Genomic DNA, 16,313 nt, shown 5'->3' with positions numbered 1-16,313 from the left:
CTTCAGAATTAGTCACTGGAGGCCCACGATCCATCTCAAACATTGGGGCAAAATTAATAGATTCTTATATTACCATGGGGCCCCTCTTCAGAAAAGAAAGCTATTATAAGATCTGGGGATCAGCTTACACAGACACTTAACTCCACAATAACTCCTTCCTGCCTCTCTGTGATTCATGCTTTGTTTCTCACTCATCCTTACTGTGAACTCGGGAGCTGTACTTTCCACAATGACTTGTTTCATTTATTGCCACAGAAAGACCTCACGGGCCACCACTTCATCATAAATTTCTGGACCTGTCCCATGCCTCATTATTTACTATAGTGGACAAACACACACATTCCAACAGAAAACCTTGCTTGTGGAGACACCTGTAACGATGTGCTCTAGCCAGGCAGCCATCTCTAAGGCAATTCTGTGTACACTATGTGGAAGAACCACAGGCAGAGGGCAGAAAGGGGTAAGATTAGATGGTTGAATGGGCCAGGCCCCAAGGCAGAGTTAAAGGACAGAACAGGCAGGATGGACATGGTCCCTGTCTCAGGGGTACAGACACTAGAGATGCATTTGAGTACCAAGCATTCATGGTGAGGGGTCTGATAGAAGTGGAGACCTCGAAGTACAAAATAGGAAAAGCTAACATAATCTGGGGGATGAGGAGACCCTCCCAGAGAAAAATGCATTCAACAAACACCTATCTTTGGCATTGGGGTTGAAAAGTGGCAAGCCAGGCACCAGAGAAAGAAAATTACATGTGCAAAGGTCTAGAGGTGAAGGGGAAGACAAGCCTTAGAAAAACACATGCATTTCCTGAGTTAGAGTACAAGGAGGAACAGGGGAGGAGAGAGAGCTGGAATCAGTGCTGTCACTGGGCTGTAGAAAGTCTCCTAAAGGGTTACCACAGTACCTGATTTCATTACAAAAATTTGTTTTGGCAGAACTGGGGTTTGAACTCAAGGCCTCAAGCTAGGCAGGTGCTCTCCCAGTTGAGCCACACCTCAGTACATTTTGCTTTAGTTATTTTTCAGGTAGAGTCTTCTGCTTTTGCCCAGGGCCAGCCTTGGACTGCAATCCTCCTACCTCTGCCTCCCTCATTGCTGGGATTAAAAGCATGTATCACTACACGGCTTGTTCTTTAAGATAAGGTCTCACTAACTTTTTGTCCAGGCTGTCCTCCAAGCATGATCCTCCTATCTGTGCTTTCCTAGCTGCTGGGATTACAGGCATGAGCCACTGCTCCTGGCCTTCCATTTAAATTTTAAAAGGACACCTCTGAGGGAAGAGAGTATGGATAATTAGAGGTCAGCTTAAGGAGCAAGATGAGAGAATGGCCTGGGCCAATGGAGAGGGAAGAGAGTGGAAATCCTGAAGAGACACTTAGGAGACAGTAGACACAGGTTTTCCTCCTTTCCTCCCCTCACAAGTGAGTAATACTTGGGCTTCATTCACTGCACAGGGGTATCCAAATGAAAAGGAAACTATTTTTGAAGGAGGGTTCATATCACATAAAGTGTTTGTAAACTAGCCACAGTTTTCTAAACCATAGTCATTTAGATTTCAAAATAGAGGCAAACTGTAAAGTGCATTTAAAAGCAAAAGAATGTCCTACCTGAGCCTAAGGGGGTTTGAACACAGGTGGAATCCATCAGATTCCACGGTGCTTTCGTGGGGAACCTCATTCAGTAGATTTGGCCTGGGGCTTAGGAATCTGTTTAACCTGAGTCCCCAAATAGTCCTGTGATCACACAAATTGTAGGACCATGGAATCATGGGAGACAAACTGACATTCTCTTATAGAGAATCTATATTGTATGCTTCTGGCTTACAAAATTCTAAAAAATGAAAACCAATCTGTCCTGACAGAAAGCAGATCAGTGAGCCAGGCATGGTGGTACATGCTTGTAATCCCGGCCCTAATGAGACTGATGCAGGAGGATTGTGAATTCAAGACCAACCTGGGCTACAGAATGAGACCTTGTCTGGAAAAAAAAAAAGCTGATGGTTCACACTTGTAATCCTAACTAGTTGGGCAGATGGGTTAGGGAAGATCATGGTTTCAGGTCAGACCAGGCAGAAAAGTTTGTGAGACCCCATCTCAACCAGTAGCTGGGTGTGGTGCTGTGCAACTGTCATCCCATAGATTGTGGGAAGCCTAAAATAAGAGGATCACAGTCCAGGCTACCTGGTCAAAAAGCGAGACTGTTTCCAAAATAACCAGAGCTCTCTTCCCTCACATACTCAAAGCCCTAAGTGTAAATCCCTCCCCCTAGAAAAATCAACAAAAAGAAAGAAACAAAGGAAGCAAGCAAACAGATCAGTGGTTCCTGGGATGGACCACCCAGGGGCACCGGGAACCTTCTGAGAACATGGGTGTGTTCTGCAATAGTTTCACAGGCACACACATTATCAAAGGTAGTGTGTGTTGTGTATTGCAGGTCAGATCTCATTTATGTGCATTTTATGGCATGCCATTTACACCTCTGATAAGAGAAAAATTCTGAACTGTCACAAACTTACAACTTACATATCCATAACATACAGAGATGAAGGATCCATAACATACAAGATATGGGCCAAAAAGAACAACAGACCCTTTTTCTTCCTGAGTGTGTGTTCTAGGCACCGCCCTCCAGGTTACAATCCACCGAATCTGGACCTGGTTCAACTTGTCCTTATGGTCTCCTCTCCCAGTCCAAAGCGTCCCAACCTTTGGGTAATTTCACCTCTTTCTCTATAGCCAGGGTCATTTCAATGTAACCGTGTCCTCCTCTCAGTTTTCATTATAAAAACTGTCCTTAGTGTTCTAAGTTTTCCAACAAGCACTTTCCAACTGCTACTGTTATGGTTTGGATCTGGTATGTCTCTCAGAGGCTCATTTATTGAAGGTTTGGTCACCAGGCAGCAGTGTTCATAGGTGGGGCCACTGAAGGAATGGCTCTAACCCATTGATGATGTCATAGCTGAATGGGCCATGACAAGGTGGGTCCTAGCTGGAGGAAGTGGACATAGGTCACTGGGGACATGACTGTGAAGGGTATATGAAGAAGGAAGAAAGGAAGGAAGGAAGGAAGGAAGGAAGAAGGGAAGGAGAAAGAGAAAGAAAGAAAGAAGGAAGGAAGGAAGGAAGGAGAAAGAGAAAGAAGGAAGGAAGGAAAGAGAAAGAAAGAAAGAAAAAGAAAGAAAAGAGAGGGAGGACGAGAAGGGAGAGAGGGAGGGAGGGAGAAAGGAAGGAGTAAATATTGTTAAATAATAATTTTTAAAAAGTAAAAATCACGACTCCTACTTAAATATAAAATAAATATGTGCCAAATATTTTAACTTAAAGCAGTATGATGTCAAAAGCGGTTCAAAGGAGGGAATGCAGAGAACACATATGTAGGTGAACAAGAATGTTAAAGTAAACTTACAAGCCAATGTCAAGCCAGCCAGTAGCCACTGGGCAACATCAATTATAGTCCACCAGAACAAAGTCATTTGCATTTTTCCGACCAAAATTCATATGCAATGCTATAATTTCTACAATTTACCGAGTTGTAAAATTGCTCAAAGCCGAGGAAGGCCACAGAACTCTATAGACCTAGACAAACCTGTCAAGTGTGCTAAATAGGACACCCATAACACCCCTCTTCTTTCCCCTTCAGTCTTTTACAAGGCTAAAAATAAAAAACCCTTTTCTAACTCAATTCAGAAACACACTCGCTTTGCGTCTCAGTTACACTTAATCCGGAGCGTGGAGCCTTTATGAAGCAAGTTGAGCGAGCAAGTCTTAGTTAGCAATTTAGGTGCGACTCTCTGGGGCACACTTCTGCACCAAGTGACCTTCGGTGCCCACCTGTGCGGAGCATCCGGGCAGCAGGTTCCCCCTGCGCCGCCCACTGCTCGGTGAGTGGCTGCAAATCCAGAACGCAAAGCTTCTGGGGGACATAGGACGCCGGCGGGGAGGGGAGGGAACAGCTGAATCTGCAGAACCCACCGGCAGAAACCGGCGGGGGAAAAACTTTCGGAACCGAGACCCGCAAACCAGAGCCCCTGCGCAGCACCGGTGGCCCAGGTGGCGCGATCCGCGCCGCCCCGCCTCTGTCCTTCCCCGCCCACGGCCTGGCCTCAGCGGGTGGCGCCAAGGAGCCGGGGCGGGGCGACCTTTGCTCTGTCCCCGAGCGGTCGCGGTGGGGCGAGGCCGAGGACCTGGCTGTGGGGCGGGGTGTCCGAATACCCCCGGGAGTCTGAGCTCGCCGAGTGCCAAGTGGCCTGTCGCTCGCTGCGCTCACCTCCCGCCCCTCCCACCCGGGCTGGTTTGACCGCGGGGGGCCGCACCTGAGCGGGCGGTTTCGGCCACACCTGCCCCAGAGCTGGTTTCGATTAGGGACAGGGGCCGGGCGGGAAGGCGGAGCGGCCAGGACGCAAGGGGAGAGGGGCAGAACGGGACGGTCCGGTGCCACACAAAGATCATCCAAGAGAGAACAGGGCACATCGCCGCGACCCCACGCGGCAGTCGCGCTGACATCGGTGACCCGGTGCCCCACGCACGTCCACGGAGCAGGCGGCAGGTGCGCGGCTCGCGTGTCGGGAGCGCTGCGCAGGTCCCCAGGATGCGGACGCCGGTGGTGATGACGCTGGGCATGGTGTTCGCGCCCTGCGCGCTGCTGCTCAACCTGATCAGTACGCTGGCCCCCGGCTGGCGGCTGGTGAAGGGCTTCCTGGACCAGCCGGTGGACGTGGTGCTGTACCAGGGCCTATGGGACATCTGCCGCGAGCAGAGCAGCCGCGAGCGCGAGTGCGGCCAGTCGGACGAGCTGGGCTACTTCGAGGCTCAGCCCGTGCTGGTGGCGCGAGGACTCATGGTCACTTCGCTGGCCGTCACCGCCCTGGGACTGCTGCTGGCGTCGCTCGGCGTGCGCTGCTGGCAGGAAGAGCCCCACTTCGCGCTGGCCGGCCTCTCGGGCGTCGTGCTTTTCGCCGCTGGCCTCTTCAGCCTCATCCCGATCTCCTGGTACAACCACTTCTTGAGGGACCGCACCGTCCTGCCCGCCCCGGCCAGCCCGGTCACGGTGCAAGTTAGCTACAGCCTGGTGCTGGGCTACCTGGGCAGCTGCCTGCTGCTGCTGGGTGGCTTCTCGCTGGGGCTCAGCTTTGCACCCTGGTGCGAAGAGCGCTGTCGCCGCCGTCGCAAGGCGCCCTCCGCCGGCCCGCGCCGCAGCAGCATCAGCACGGTGTACGTGGACTGGCCTGAGCCCGCGCTCACGCCGGCCATCAAGTACTATAGCGAGGGTCAGCACCGGCCGCAGCCCGCCGAGCACAGCGTCGCCGCCAAGTCCAAGGTCGGCTTTCCGTTGCCACGGCCCCCGCCCAAGGCCTACACCAACCCCGTGGATGTACTGGACGGGGAGGGGGAGAAGAGTGCCAGCTCCCAGGGCGCCTCCTCGCGCAGCACCCGGCCCTGCCTTAGCTCACTGCCCTGCGACTCCGACCTGTAGACCGCATCCCCATCCCACTCCTGCTCCGTGCAGGCCCTGGGTTTGGAGGACTTGCCTTGCACAATCCAACCTTGAACTTGAGTGCGGCAATGCTGGTCCGCAACCTTCTGGTTCGGAGTTGGAACTCTGGACACCTTCCCGTAACTGGTTGGGAGGATGATCTTCCCTTCCTGTGGCCAAACTAGACTCCTAGCATGTGACCTCGGCTTTCTTATAGAGAGTTTCATTTTCCTCTCCAGGGAGATCAGGTCCTCTAATGGAGTGACAGGCTTTTCAGTTTTCTTTGCTGAAGGAGATGTGGACACTATCAACAACAAAAAGTTGAGATCAGCAAAGAGAGGCTCAAAAAAAGAAAAAGATTCAACGTCTTGAAACTACAGTATTCTAAAATAGCGATGGATTTTGAATCAGTTTATTACTGAGTTTTTTCCTGCTTTATAACTCATCACACAGACTCTCAAGAGGCTGTGTTTGCATGAGGTTTTTAAGCTAAGAGAAATGCACCTGCCAGCAGCTTTGGTGACTTTTATGAAATGAAATAACCTGGTTAACTTATATATATGTTTCTTCATGTGTAAATAGGATGATGTCTTTTTAAAAAATCACTTATTTTGTTGTGAAAATTGAGGTGATTCAAGTTTTCCTTCTGGAAGTCAAAAGAATGAAGACATTAATACTATACTGTTCCATTCTTTGGATACCTCACCCTGGACATAGAGAACTATAAGTTTAATATTTTATACAAAATAGAACCTTTTAGTCACATTTGGTTAAAGTGTATATATACAGATATTTATAAATAAAAATTTAAAGTATCACTGTCACTTTTGGTATGCCCATAAAAGCTTCTGTGTCTCCAGTACCATCTTGGGGAGTTTCAGTATTCATTACTAACAACTTCCTGGCTGCCTAGGCACTGTTTGTGAACTCTAGAACTCCAATCTTTGCACCTCTTTGCGTAAGATTTCTGAGAGGAGCCGGGGGCCCCACTTAAATCCATATTGTTTTCTTTTCAGGTTCATGCTGTTTTCTGTGCAAGCCAAGTCTGTTGTCGAAAAAACTAGAAGCACCAGTTTCCACTTAAGCTGAGAGTAGAAATCTTTTCGACTTCTTGCAATGGTGCAGGTCTGACAAAATCCCTGCAGGGCTGACTTTTGTTCCCAGCGGTTGATTGAAAGTGCCTGGAATGGCGCTGATCTCATCTTTAAAACCTACCATTCACAGTTCAAAAAGTAGTGACAACAGAGAGCCATAAAGAAACAGACAGCATATGCTGCTTGTGCAGGGGACAGTGTAATATCCACTCATGTCCTTTGCTGTTTTGTAGTGTTTTCTTTTTGAGACCATACTCAAATGTGCAGGCATATCGGTCTGTGATCCTTTTTGAATGAGATTCCCACGCTCTGGGTCTGGAACCTTGAAACTGATTTCCTAAGTGGTTCCCCAGGGATGCCAGTGAGGATGGTCCTAGACTGAACTTGGAGTTGCAAGGCTTTAGCTAGGCCTCTGTCTCATGAAATTTCAGTCCTAACTGGTGGCGACTATTAATCAGACATTGGAGCACCTGCCACCTAGCTGAGTTTGGGGACTTGCTGTGGGGAACAGAGCCAGAATGGAGAAAAGGCAGCACTGATCTCAAAAGGCAACAGTTAGGGACCTGAGAAGCCAGAAGCTGAAGATCCTGGGTTTCTGGCAAGTACAGAAGCTTGCCTGCATTGCAATTCCAGATGTTTCTGGGGAAGCCTTGGTAAAAATAAAACCAGCATTTATGTGTTTTACTTTTCCTCCCTCCCCAGTTACTCTCCACTGGCTTATACCCAAAACACTTTTTCTCTGATGATTAAGATGTGGTTGTGTTTTACTTTTCCTCCCTCCCCAGTTACTCTCCACTGGCTTATACCCAAAACACTTTTTCTCTGATGATTAAGATGTGGTTGTGTTTTACTTTTCCTCCCTCCCCAGTTACTCTCCACTGGCTTATACCCAAAACACTTTTTCTCTGATGATTAAGATGTGGTTGCTGAGATTTAAAACTCTATCTTTGCCCTATCAATAGAAACAAGTCAAACATCCCCTTTAAAATGGAATTTTTTTTTGTTATAAAAATGCTCAGAACAGCATGAAAGGAGACTTGTGCATCAAGCTGGGATCATTTTTTTGGCCCAAGGTCATTCTCTGTCACAGCAGCACACAGTGACAATTGACGTGAGACACAAGATGCTGAAGGAGGTAGAGTCTCAGGAGTCCTGCTCTGGTGAACAATTATCCTAAATTGGTACTGGCCAGACACGCACCTGCACTGCTGAGAACCAGCTAATGTGGACTAGCACTGCCACCTTGTCTCAAGCTTCTCTCACCTCTGATGCCCGTCCCAGCTCATTTTCACCCTCCCAATCAGCGTGTGAAGTATGTGTCCCCATTTAATTTATAAAGTCTTTCACCATTACTCAAGTTTGCCTAGAGGTCCAGAAGACCTGGGAAACTGCTCTACACAGCTGCTCTGTCTTTCTCCAATCTGGCTGTCCTTGATATGTGGCTTCACTGCAGAGGGGTGTGGTTTTCAGCACAACAGGTGTTTATTTGAGGTGGAGGCTGTGGGAGGTGTCAATAGGGTGCCTTATTGCATAGGTCAGCCATCCAGTACTATTTTGGGATACCTGACATTTTGTCAGCCCATTTGTGGACCCTAGAAAACAAGATAATTTGGGGCCCTGCAATACTGTAGTGTGAGAGAGCATATGTGTAAGATGGAGAATGTAAACTAGGATCGGGGGATGGAGGAAAAGGGGTTATTGGTCAGGAAGGAGGTGAGACTTGAGCAGAGAATTAAAAGAAGGGAGATGGGACATTCCAGGCAGAGGGAAGAGTGAACACCCAGTCCCTGTGCTGTGTTTGGCTTTTGCTTCATTCTAGAATAGAGTGGTAAGGACAGGAAGAAGCTAGTGGCACAATTGAGTAAGGCAAGTACATCTTGTCATTTACCTTTTGTCAGGCAATAGTACTTTTAAAAGGAAATACAGCCTAGAAAAAAGATCAGTCAGTTTTAAAGAATGCTTCTAGAATGACATATAAACAATTGGTCATATGAGTAGCCAGTGGGGAGCATTCTATTCCACCAAGGGATGGGCAGCCCCCCAAGACAGCAAGCAATTGAGACCCTGAACGCTCAGAGCCTCACCATATTCTCCCGTGTCTTTAATCTGATTTTCCTGAGATGAGTTCTGCCACTGGTTGCTTTAAAACCCTCAGGATCTTCCCTATGTATTCTCCACTCTTACTTAGCTTCAGTTCCTCTCATGATTTGACCAAGGTCTAAGTTTTCCCCCTTGTTACTTTTCTGCACACATCTACATCCTAAACTACTTACTTCTCCATCACTTAGAGGTGTAGTGTTTGAACATATTGTTCACACTATGGCTTAATTCTTGGTGCACTTTCTCATTTTATCACTAAATTGAAGGTAAAAGCATGGATAATTTCTATTTATCTTTAGTCCTAGAATGGATACCAACACTTGTGGGCTCTAATAGCAATTTAACAAAGTTACTTTGCATGTGTGTGTGTTGCTGGGGATCAAACCTAATATTGCATGCATGCCAGGGAAATGTTCTTCCACTGAGCTACAGACCCAATCCCTAATAAAGTCACTTCTGAAGGCCTTTTCTGTACACCAGTGCTTCCTCTCCTTATACACAACATGTCATGCACATAGAAAGTAATATGTAGCCCAAGGCTACAGTCCTCCAAACCAAGGGTGGAGTCAGTACAGATGAGGTCTTTCTCCCTGTGTGGGAAGGAAGGAAGATAAGGGACTCGGTTGCTATTTCAAATAAAAACTTGTTTGAAATTCTCACCCAATCTTCCCAAAAACCTCCACCCTCATTCCTCTCTAACCTCCTCTAGTCATTCTCCATTAACCAGACTGAGCACATGAAAACAAGATTTAATTTGTCCAAATTAAGGACAACATATATATAAAGCTTGGGAAGGGAGCAATGCTGGCTAGGGGAATTGAGAAATTGATTTTTTCAATGGGGGCATGTGGATAAAATGGCTTATAACTTGATTTAAACTGGGCATGATAGTACATGCCTATAATCTCACCACTCAAGAGGCTGAGAAAAAGGATCTGTAGTCTGAGACCAGCCTGGACTTCATAGAGAGACCCTGTCTCAAAAGACAAAACAAACAAAAGACTAATGCTTGTCCAACTGGCCTCCCCAAGTTATACAGACTGACAAAGAAGTGAGCCAACAGTCCTACTGTGAGCCAGTGTGACTGTTAGGTGGAGAGAGGACCTGAAAGGATTTCACAAGTACCAAAGCACCTTTGCCACTTGTGTGATAAATGCCCCATTCTCCCTCCCTACCTAGCACCATGAGCTCCACTTACACCAGAGGCTCCCAAAGAGCTGTCTCCCCTTACTGAACTAAGGGAAGCTAAACAAGGTCACTGCGATTTTTCTAGAGCTTCTGTGACAAAGGGTAAGCATTGCTCTTGCTGGATTTGGTTCCTCATCTGCAGTACTGGAAAACTGAAATAACATTATCGGAGAGAGGGCCTCTTAAACATTTGCTGCAGCTGAGAGGAGAGAAATGAAATCTGAACAGTGGAGATCAGGAAAGTGGATTGACCTATAACAGTAGTAATTGATCTGGTTTCTCTGAGATCCATAAGCCTCCTGATGATACTGGATGTTGATCCCAAGTTTGTGTCTTGGCAAAATCGATGATTGAAGATGCCGGAACAGGAGTCAAGAGTAAAGCAAGCACAAAGTTTATTGAAAGGACAGCAAAGCTCCAGCACAGGAGGGGCTTAGAGACGCTAAGTTATAGTATAGCTGAAGTCTAAGAGTAATATAGGGCTCTGCCTGGCTTAGATCCAATACTCTATCTTGAAACTATATTTGTGATTGGTTGGCACTGAGTCACCTTCTCACTGAACCCTGACCACTTGCCCATCCTCAGCTTTGGTCAGCTCATCCAGACCTTGGGATCAGCATCTTGCAGCTTCGTTTTGTTATTTTGATAAGGGACTTGTTAATTCTGTGAGAAACCTGTTGTTTCTCATGCCCTTTTATATGTCTGCTTCTGAAGTGTCTCCCTTATCCAAAATGGAATCACCTCTATCATTGCTTCCCTTACTTAAAATGGTAGGAACTTAGTATATCCATGACCCCCCCAACATTGTTTTCTAGATTAACTCTTAATTGCTAGCAATAAACATACAAGGTCAAGTTTTGCGTAGGTCTCTGCACAGGCTTACTGCTCCATGTTTTAGGTGTAGAGAAATTTAAAAATTAACATGTAACATGAAGATTATCCACAATATAAGACTTTTTACAGTGATATTTTTTCTACAATAGATAATGCTATAAAATTGACATATTAAAACTAATTTAAAGAGTAGAAATGGTTAGGAATTATTAAATATAAAATCCTCAGTATCTGTTTATAAATTAAGTCCTTCTGGTGAACAGGACATTCAGTTTGATTTGTAAATTCTTGAATGGGGAGAGCATTATAGGATATGTTAAACTACAGTGCTAGTCACTTTTCATCACTGTGACAAAATACCTTAGAAAACAAATTAAATGAAGGAAAGATTTGTTTTAGCTCATGGTTTCAGAGGTTTCAGCCTATAGTCACCTGACTCTGTTGTTTCTGGGTCTGTGGTGAGGCAGAACGTCATGGTGGATGAGTGTGGTCGAGCAAAACTGCTCATGACATGACAGACGGGAGAGAGAGGCAGGAATGGTCAATGAACAGGACATCCCACAGTGCCCTACTTGCTCTGACCAGGCCTCTCCTCCTAATAGTCCATTCAGCTATGAATTCATTAATGCATTAATCTATTGATGAGGTCAGAGCCCTCACAACCCAATCACCTCTAAAAACCCACCAGCCGACCACCAAGCCTTTATCACATGAGCCTAGAAGGACATTTTTAGATTCAATGCACCTGGATTTGGATGGGATAATACTTAGGCTCATATCTATAGAGACCAAAAATAGGAACAAGTATAAATAGGCCAGGGTCAGGGCAAGGGGAAGAGAAGGGATGCATGATACAATGGGAGATTTGATTTGCAGTCAGTTCCTTTTATCTCAGGAAGAGAAAATGGCAGGTATTTCTGAGTCCTACCAGAAAAGGGGCCTGTGGAGTAGAAGCATGGGACTGAGGGTAACATTCCAGGAGAGAGCCTACAGAAGTTGACTGAGCTACCTGGAATGGAACACACACCCTGGAAGTCTAGCAAAAAGTTTAAGGGAACTACCAAATTTTAGAACTTACTCTTGATTTGTGACCCTTTTTACCACTTCAAATTCAATGCCCTTATGGGAGAAAATCTTTGTCAGCTGGAATATGAAAAAGGATTCATAACCAGAATATATAGGGAGCTTAAAAATCTAAACTCCCCCAAAATCAATGACCCAATGAAGAAATGGGCAAATGAACCTGAACAGAACTTTTCCAAAGGAAGAAATCCAAATGACATAAAAAAATGCTCACCATCCCTGGCCAAAAAGGAAATGCAAATCAAAACCACATTAAGATTCTACCTCACTCCTGTTAGAATAGCTACCATCAAGAACACAAACACTGACAAATGTTGGGGAGGATGTGGGGAAAAAAGAACCCTCATACACTGTTGGTGGGAATGTAAATGAGTACAACCACTATGCAGGCTCTTCAAAAACTAAAAATAGAACTGCCATATAATCCAGCAATACCACTCTTAGGGATATACCCAAAGGAATGTAAGCCAGGTTACAATAAAGGCACCTGCACACCCGTGTTTATTGCAATCGTATTCACAATAGCCAAGCTATGGAAACAGCCAAGATGCCCCACTGCTGATGAATGGATGAAGAAAATGTGGTATTTATACAGAATGGAATTTTATTCAGCCACAAAGAAAGTTGGCTTTTATCTAAAGGCAAAAAAGATCACTATCTTTGATGAAATAAGGAAACAGTTTCTGAGGATTTCCTAGCTCAAGGTTACTGCCAGAACCAAGATTCAAATATAGAAATTCTGACTTATACTGGCCAGGCACTGTGGATTAGAAAGCTTTTGTGTTGAGTCACAACCTAAGTAAGCTACATGAATTCGGACCATACCTATGAATATTCAGTTTCCTAAAACCCACTAAGGAAACCAGATGACATCCTCCAATTCAAAAGGTAGTTATGTTAAAAAGTAATTAACTGTTTACCATAAACTACTGAGGAAGCTAAAACAGTACACAATGAAATGCATATACAAATTTTTATTAGGATAGTTCATCTCCTTTTTCAGTCAGTTTGTAAAGAAGTCAGCAATTCCTGTGGGAATAGACAGATGAAGTTAGAGAATATATGCTGTATTAAAACAAAACAAAAATACACAAAGTTAGCAGAGATCACAGTAGGAGCAAAATTTTAAGGGTAAAAGAGTCCACCCCGCTCCACAATAGACTTGAACCCTACAAGCTCCCATAAGAAGTCTATTAAAAGCTAAATTTCTTGTTTCTATTTCATTCATGTTTCACTTTATCCAACCTTTAATTTTTCAAACCAGACTCTAAAGATAAGAGCTACTAAGTAGTAGTTTGATTAAATTGTGTCTCACATCCATTTTCCCCAGAAAGACTTTCCAAATTTTCTCAGCATACCTGTTCATCATAGACTTCATTGACAAAAATCTCACTATTCATTAGATTTTCTTCTTCTTGGTTATTTTCTTTATCACAGGCCAAATTTCTTGCTGATGTCCTAAAATCAAAGAAACAAAATCAAAAGATCTTCTTTGAGGTAGAAGCTAAGATTGGGATATGATTACAACAGGTCAACTTATCAACCTTATCAAAGATTAATGTTATAGAAACTATGCTTTACTTTTATTATCTTTTTAACAGAGCAAATGATCTAGAATAGGCTATAATTGAGTTCATTACTATTTGTTACTAAGCATTCACTTAACTTCAAAAATCATATCCCTTCTAGGTACCTGCAGTCAATAGGAACTAAATCCCAGAATAGGTAAGTAGCAGCCAGACCCAAGTGAGTTAGGAAAGCAGGTGAATGTAGGAGAGGATCTGAGGTGACAATCCCAAACCCAAAAGTTAATCAGTTAGGTATTAACTAGTGTTCCTTTAGGCAAAGGCATACCAATCCTCCTGGCCTTTATTTCAATCTGTAAAGTGAAGACAGGACAGAGATCCAGCTTCTAAAGATTTACATTAGTCTCTGAAATACCTCTTCATCTGTAGGCTGTTTAATATCCCTTCTAAATATGATTAATCAGTCTCTTCAATCACCTCCATGTCTTATTTTGTCAGAAACATCATTTCGTTATTCTCATTGGTTTCTTTAATGACTTTCTTGCTCTGGGCCAAAATTTAGCACCTGTGCTTTAAGTTATTCATGAGTTTCTTTATTTCACCTCCAATGCCCTGAATCCATGTAACTCATACTGCTGCCTGCAAGGTCTTTACAGAAGTAATTAAGTTAAATGAGGTCCTTAGGGTGAGTCCTAATCCAACATGGTGGATATCTTCATAAGAAGAGGGGAGACATGAGTACAAAAAGGAGAAATTGGCTGTCTACAAGGCTCAGAGAGAACCCACAAAAGAGAGCAGTCCTGCTGACACCTTGACCGTGGCGTCTAGCCTTCTGTGAGAAAATACACTTGTGTTGTTTATGACACCCAGTCTTCGGAACTGTGTTATAGCAGTCCCAGGACCTAATATGCTTCCAACATACTTCCCCCAGCCGCTGCACTGACCTTTCTGCCTCATTGCAGGGGAATCGTGTCACTTCATTCCTGAGGCTTTGCCACAGCACACATGCCTCATACCCCATTGTTATGAGTATTATGTTTGCTGTGCATTAAAGGTACTGAAAAAATGTATAAAAACATAACACATTTTAAAACCTATAGGAAAACAACATTGTGTGCACTTGTAAGCCTTATGATATAAACAAACACCATATGGTGCCCGATATGTAAATCAGCCAAACCTCAGCTGGTGCTGATATGCAAATTAGCTAACCCTAAGCTGCTGCTGATATGCAAATCAGCTAACCCCTAGCTGGTGCTGATATGCAAATCAGATAACCCCCAGCTGGTGCTGATATGCAAATCAGCTAACCCTAAGCTGGTGCTGATATGCAAATCAGATAACCCCCAGCTGGTGCTGATATGCAAATCAGCTAACCCTAAACTGGTGCTGATAAGCCAGCCTGCTATGGACATTTAAACCCCACTTGCCAGGAGACCAATGCCACTTCCTCCTGACTGGTAACACACACCACACTGGTCAAGAGCAGACCCTGGATGAAGTGGACCGGACACTCTGCACAGCCCTGGGCGTCCTGGAGGCCTATCGAGACTGAGAACTAGCCAGGACTGGTTTAGAGTCAGCTGCCGGCAGACTAAGATTCACGTCGCAAGGTGAGCACAGCTTGGGAAAGGCTGAGGTGCTACCGGGTATAGGTTGTAACCCCCTGCAATAAAGTGTGTATGAGCAACTTAGTTCCTGCCTAAGTTAATTCATTTAGCGACTGACGGTCAACTCTGCACTGTGGCCTGCTCGAGACACCCATACAATACTGTCTGCCTCAGGTCTTGCTCAAAGCAATAGTCTCAATTACTATTCGTCTAGGTCATCAAACAGGTGAAGCTGCTTTATCACCTAAATCCTTCATCAGAAGACAGATTTGTAGAGTGGCTTTATACCTTCAACTCCATTAACCTTATTTTACACATCTTTGGAATGTAGCTGTCCCACAAAGACATTAATACCACTCACCTTTTTAATTCATGTTCTCTTCTGAAATATACAAGTGCTCCCAGTGATACCAGAACAACTGAGAACACAATGGTTACACCCAGGACTATGTAACCAGGGGTGAATCCATGCATTGCTTCTTCACAGAACTCTCCACCATATTCCATCAAACAGCTGCATTTTCTCAGCTTTCCTTCCATCATGCAAATTCCCCTCCCATTACAGAAATCACTGCTACAGAGCACACGTTTTGCCCTATGTGAGTCCTTGGGCTGAACAGTTTCCTCCTTTTCCTTGGTTTCTGGAGTCTTTTTTTCTGTAGCAGGCATCACAGTGGTTGACATTTTTCTAATAGGCAATCTTATCCCTTTTTGACCTGGATATCCAGGTGTGGTGGACATGGTAGCCTGGAGAAGTTGGAATGCTTTTGGAGTCAACTTTTCCCCAGCTTCTGGCTTTTTAGGCATTGATGTTGAATGAGTTTTAACTGAATAGGCACCTAAAAACACAACAGGTATGTGGCATGGACATATGTCAATTAAGAATCATTTCAGAAGAATAAAAATTTTAATGATCTTAACTTACGGAATTATGATCACTAAAATTAATTTTGGTCAAACAAAGACTATTAAAAGCTCATACATTCATAAATATGTAGATAACTGTATAGGTTAAAGCACTCAAAATGTTTAGTTTCAGGACTACTGTGTTTTGTTTATATCAATCTATTTCAAAATAATGTGTGCACAATTTTAGCCAACGTAGACTCTGTAAGTTACAAAGAAAGTTTATACAAATTACAAACTAAATTCCAAAAGTATCAAATTAAGTTAAAAGAGGTCATAAGGGTGAACCCTAACTCAACATGATCCAATCTACAAGGATTAGTGTAGTAGATCAAAATAGTAACTATTGGGACTAGAAAGATTTTTCAGATATAAGTAAGTTTATTATTTTAATGCTTTGGATTCAAGTAAACTGTAGGTCTAGCAAGATCTGCAACTTAAAGACATGGAACTAGATTTGGAGGAAGTAGAAGAAATATACATAAAGCCAGAAGCGGG

General features: G+C 44.4%; 2 protein-coding genes across 7 annotated transcripts in view; one reads left to right on the top strand and one right to left on the bottom strand.

Annotated features, from left to right (window-relative positions):
* Positions 1-4,199: 4,199 nt before the first annotated feature.
* Positions 4,200-6,298, top strand: Cldn23 (claudin 23). Its single transcript, XM_020152910.2, has one exon. The coding sequence runs from the start codon at positions 4,590-4,592 to the stop codon at positions 5,472-5,474; it is 885 nt and encodes a 294-aa protein (XP_020008499.2). The 5' UTR covers positions 4,200-4,589; the 3' UTR covers positions 5,475-6,298.
* A 6,434-nt stretch (positions 6,299-12,732) lies between these two features.
* Positions 12,733-16,313, bottom strand: part of LOC141416887 (low-density lipoprotein receptor-related protein 2-like) — a 43,014-nt gene continuing 39,433 nt past the window's right edge. For 5 of the 6 annotated variants that reach the window (XM_074054704.1, XM_074054705.1, XM_074054707.1 and 2 more), the window contains 3 exons: positions 15,271-15,748; positions 13,132-13,231; positions 12,733-12,802 (listed from right to left, as the gene is read on the bottom strand). In XM_074054704.1, coding sequence (XP_073910805.1) covers positions 12,773-12,802; positions 13,132-13,231; positions 15,271-15,748 — 608 coding nt within the window. In that variant the 3' untranslated portion in view covers positions 12,733-12,772. Of the gene's footprint in view, positions 12,803-13,131; positions 13,232-14,243; positions 14,357-15,270; positions 15,749-16,313 lie in introns of all 6 variants that reach the window. The other variant, XR_012441484.1, reaches the window with a different exon arrangement.

This window comes from Castor canadensis, chromosome 14 (assembly GCF_047511655.1).
Source record: "Castor canadensis chromosome 14, mCasCan1.hap1v2, whole genome shotgun sequence".
NCBI lineage: Eukaryota > Metazoa > Chordata > Mammalia > Rodentia > Castoridae > Castor > Castor canadensis.
This window is presented reverse-complemented; position numbering and strand designations above follow the sequence as displayed.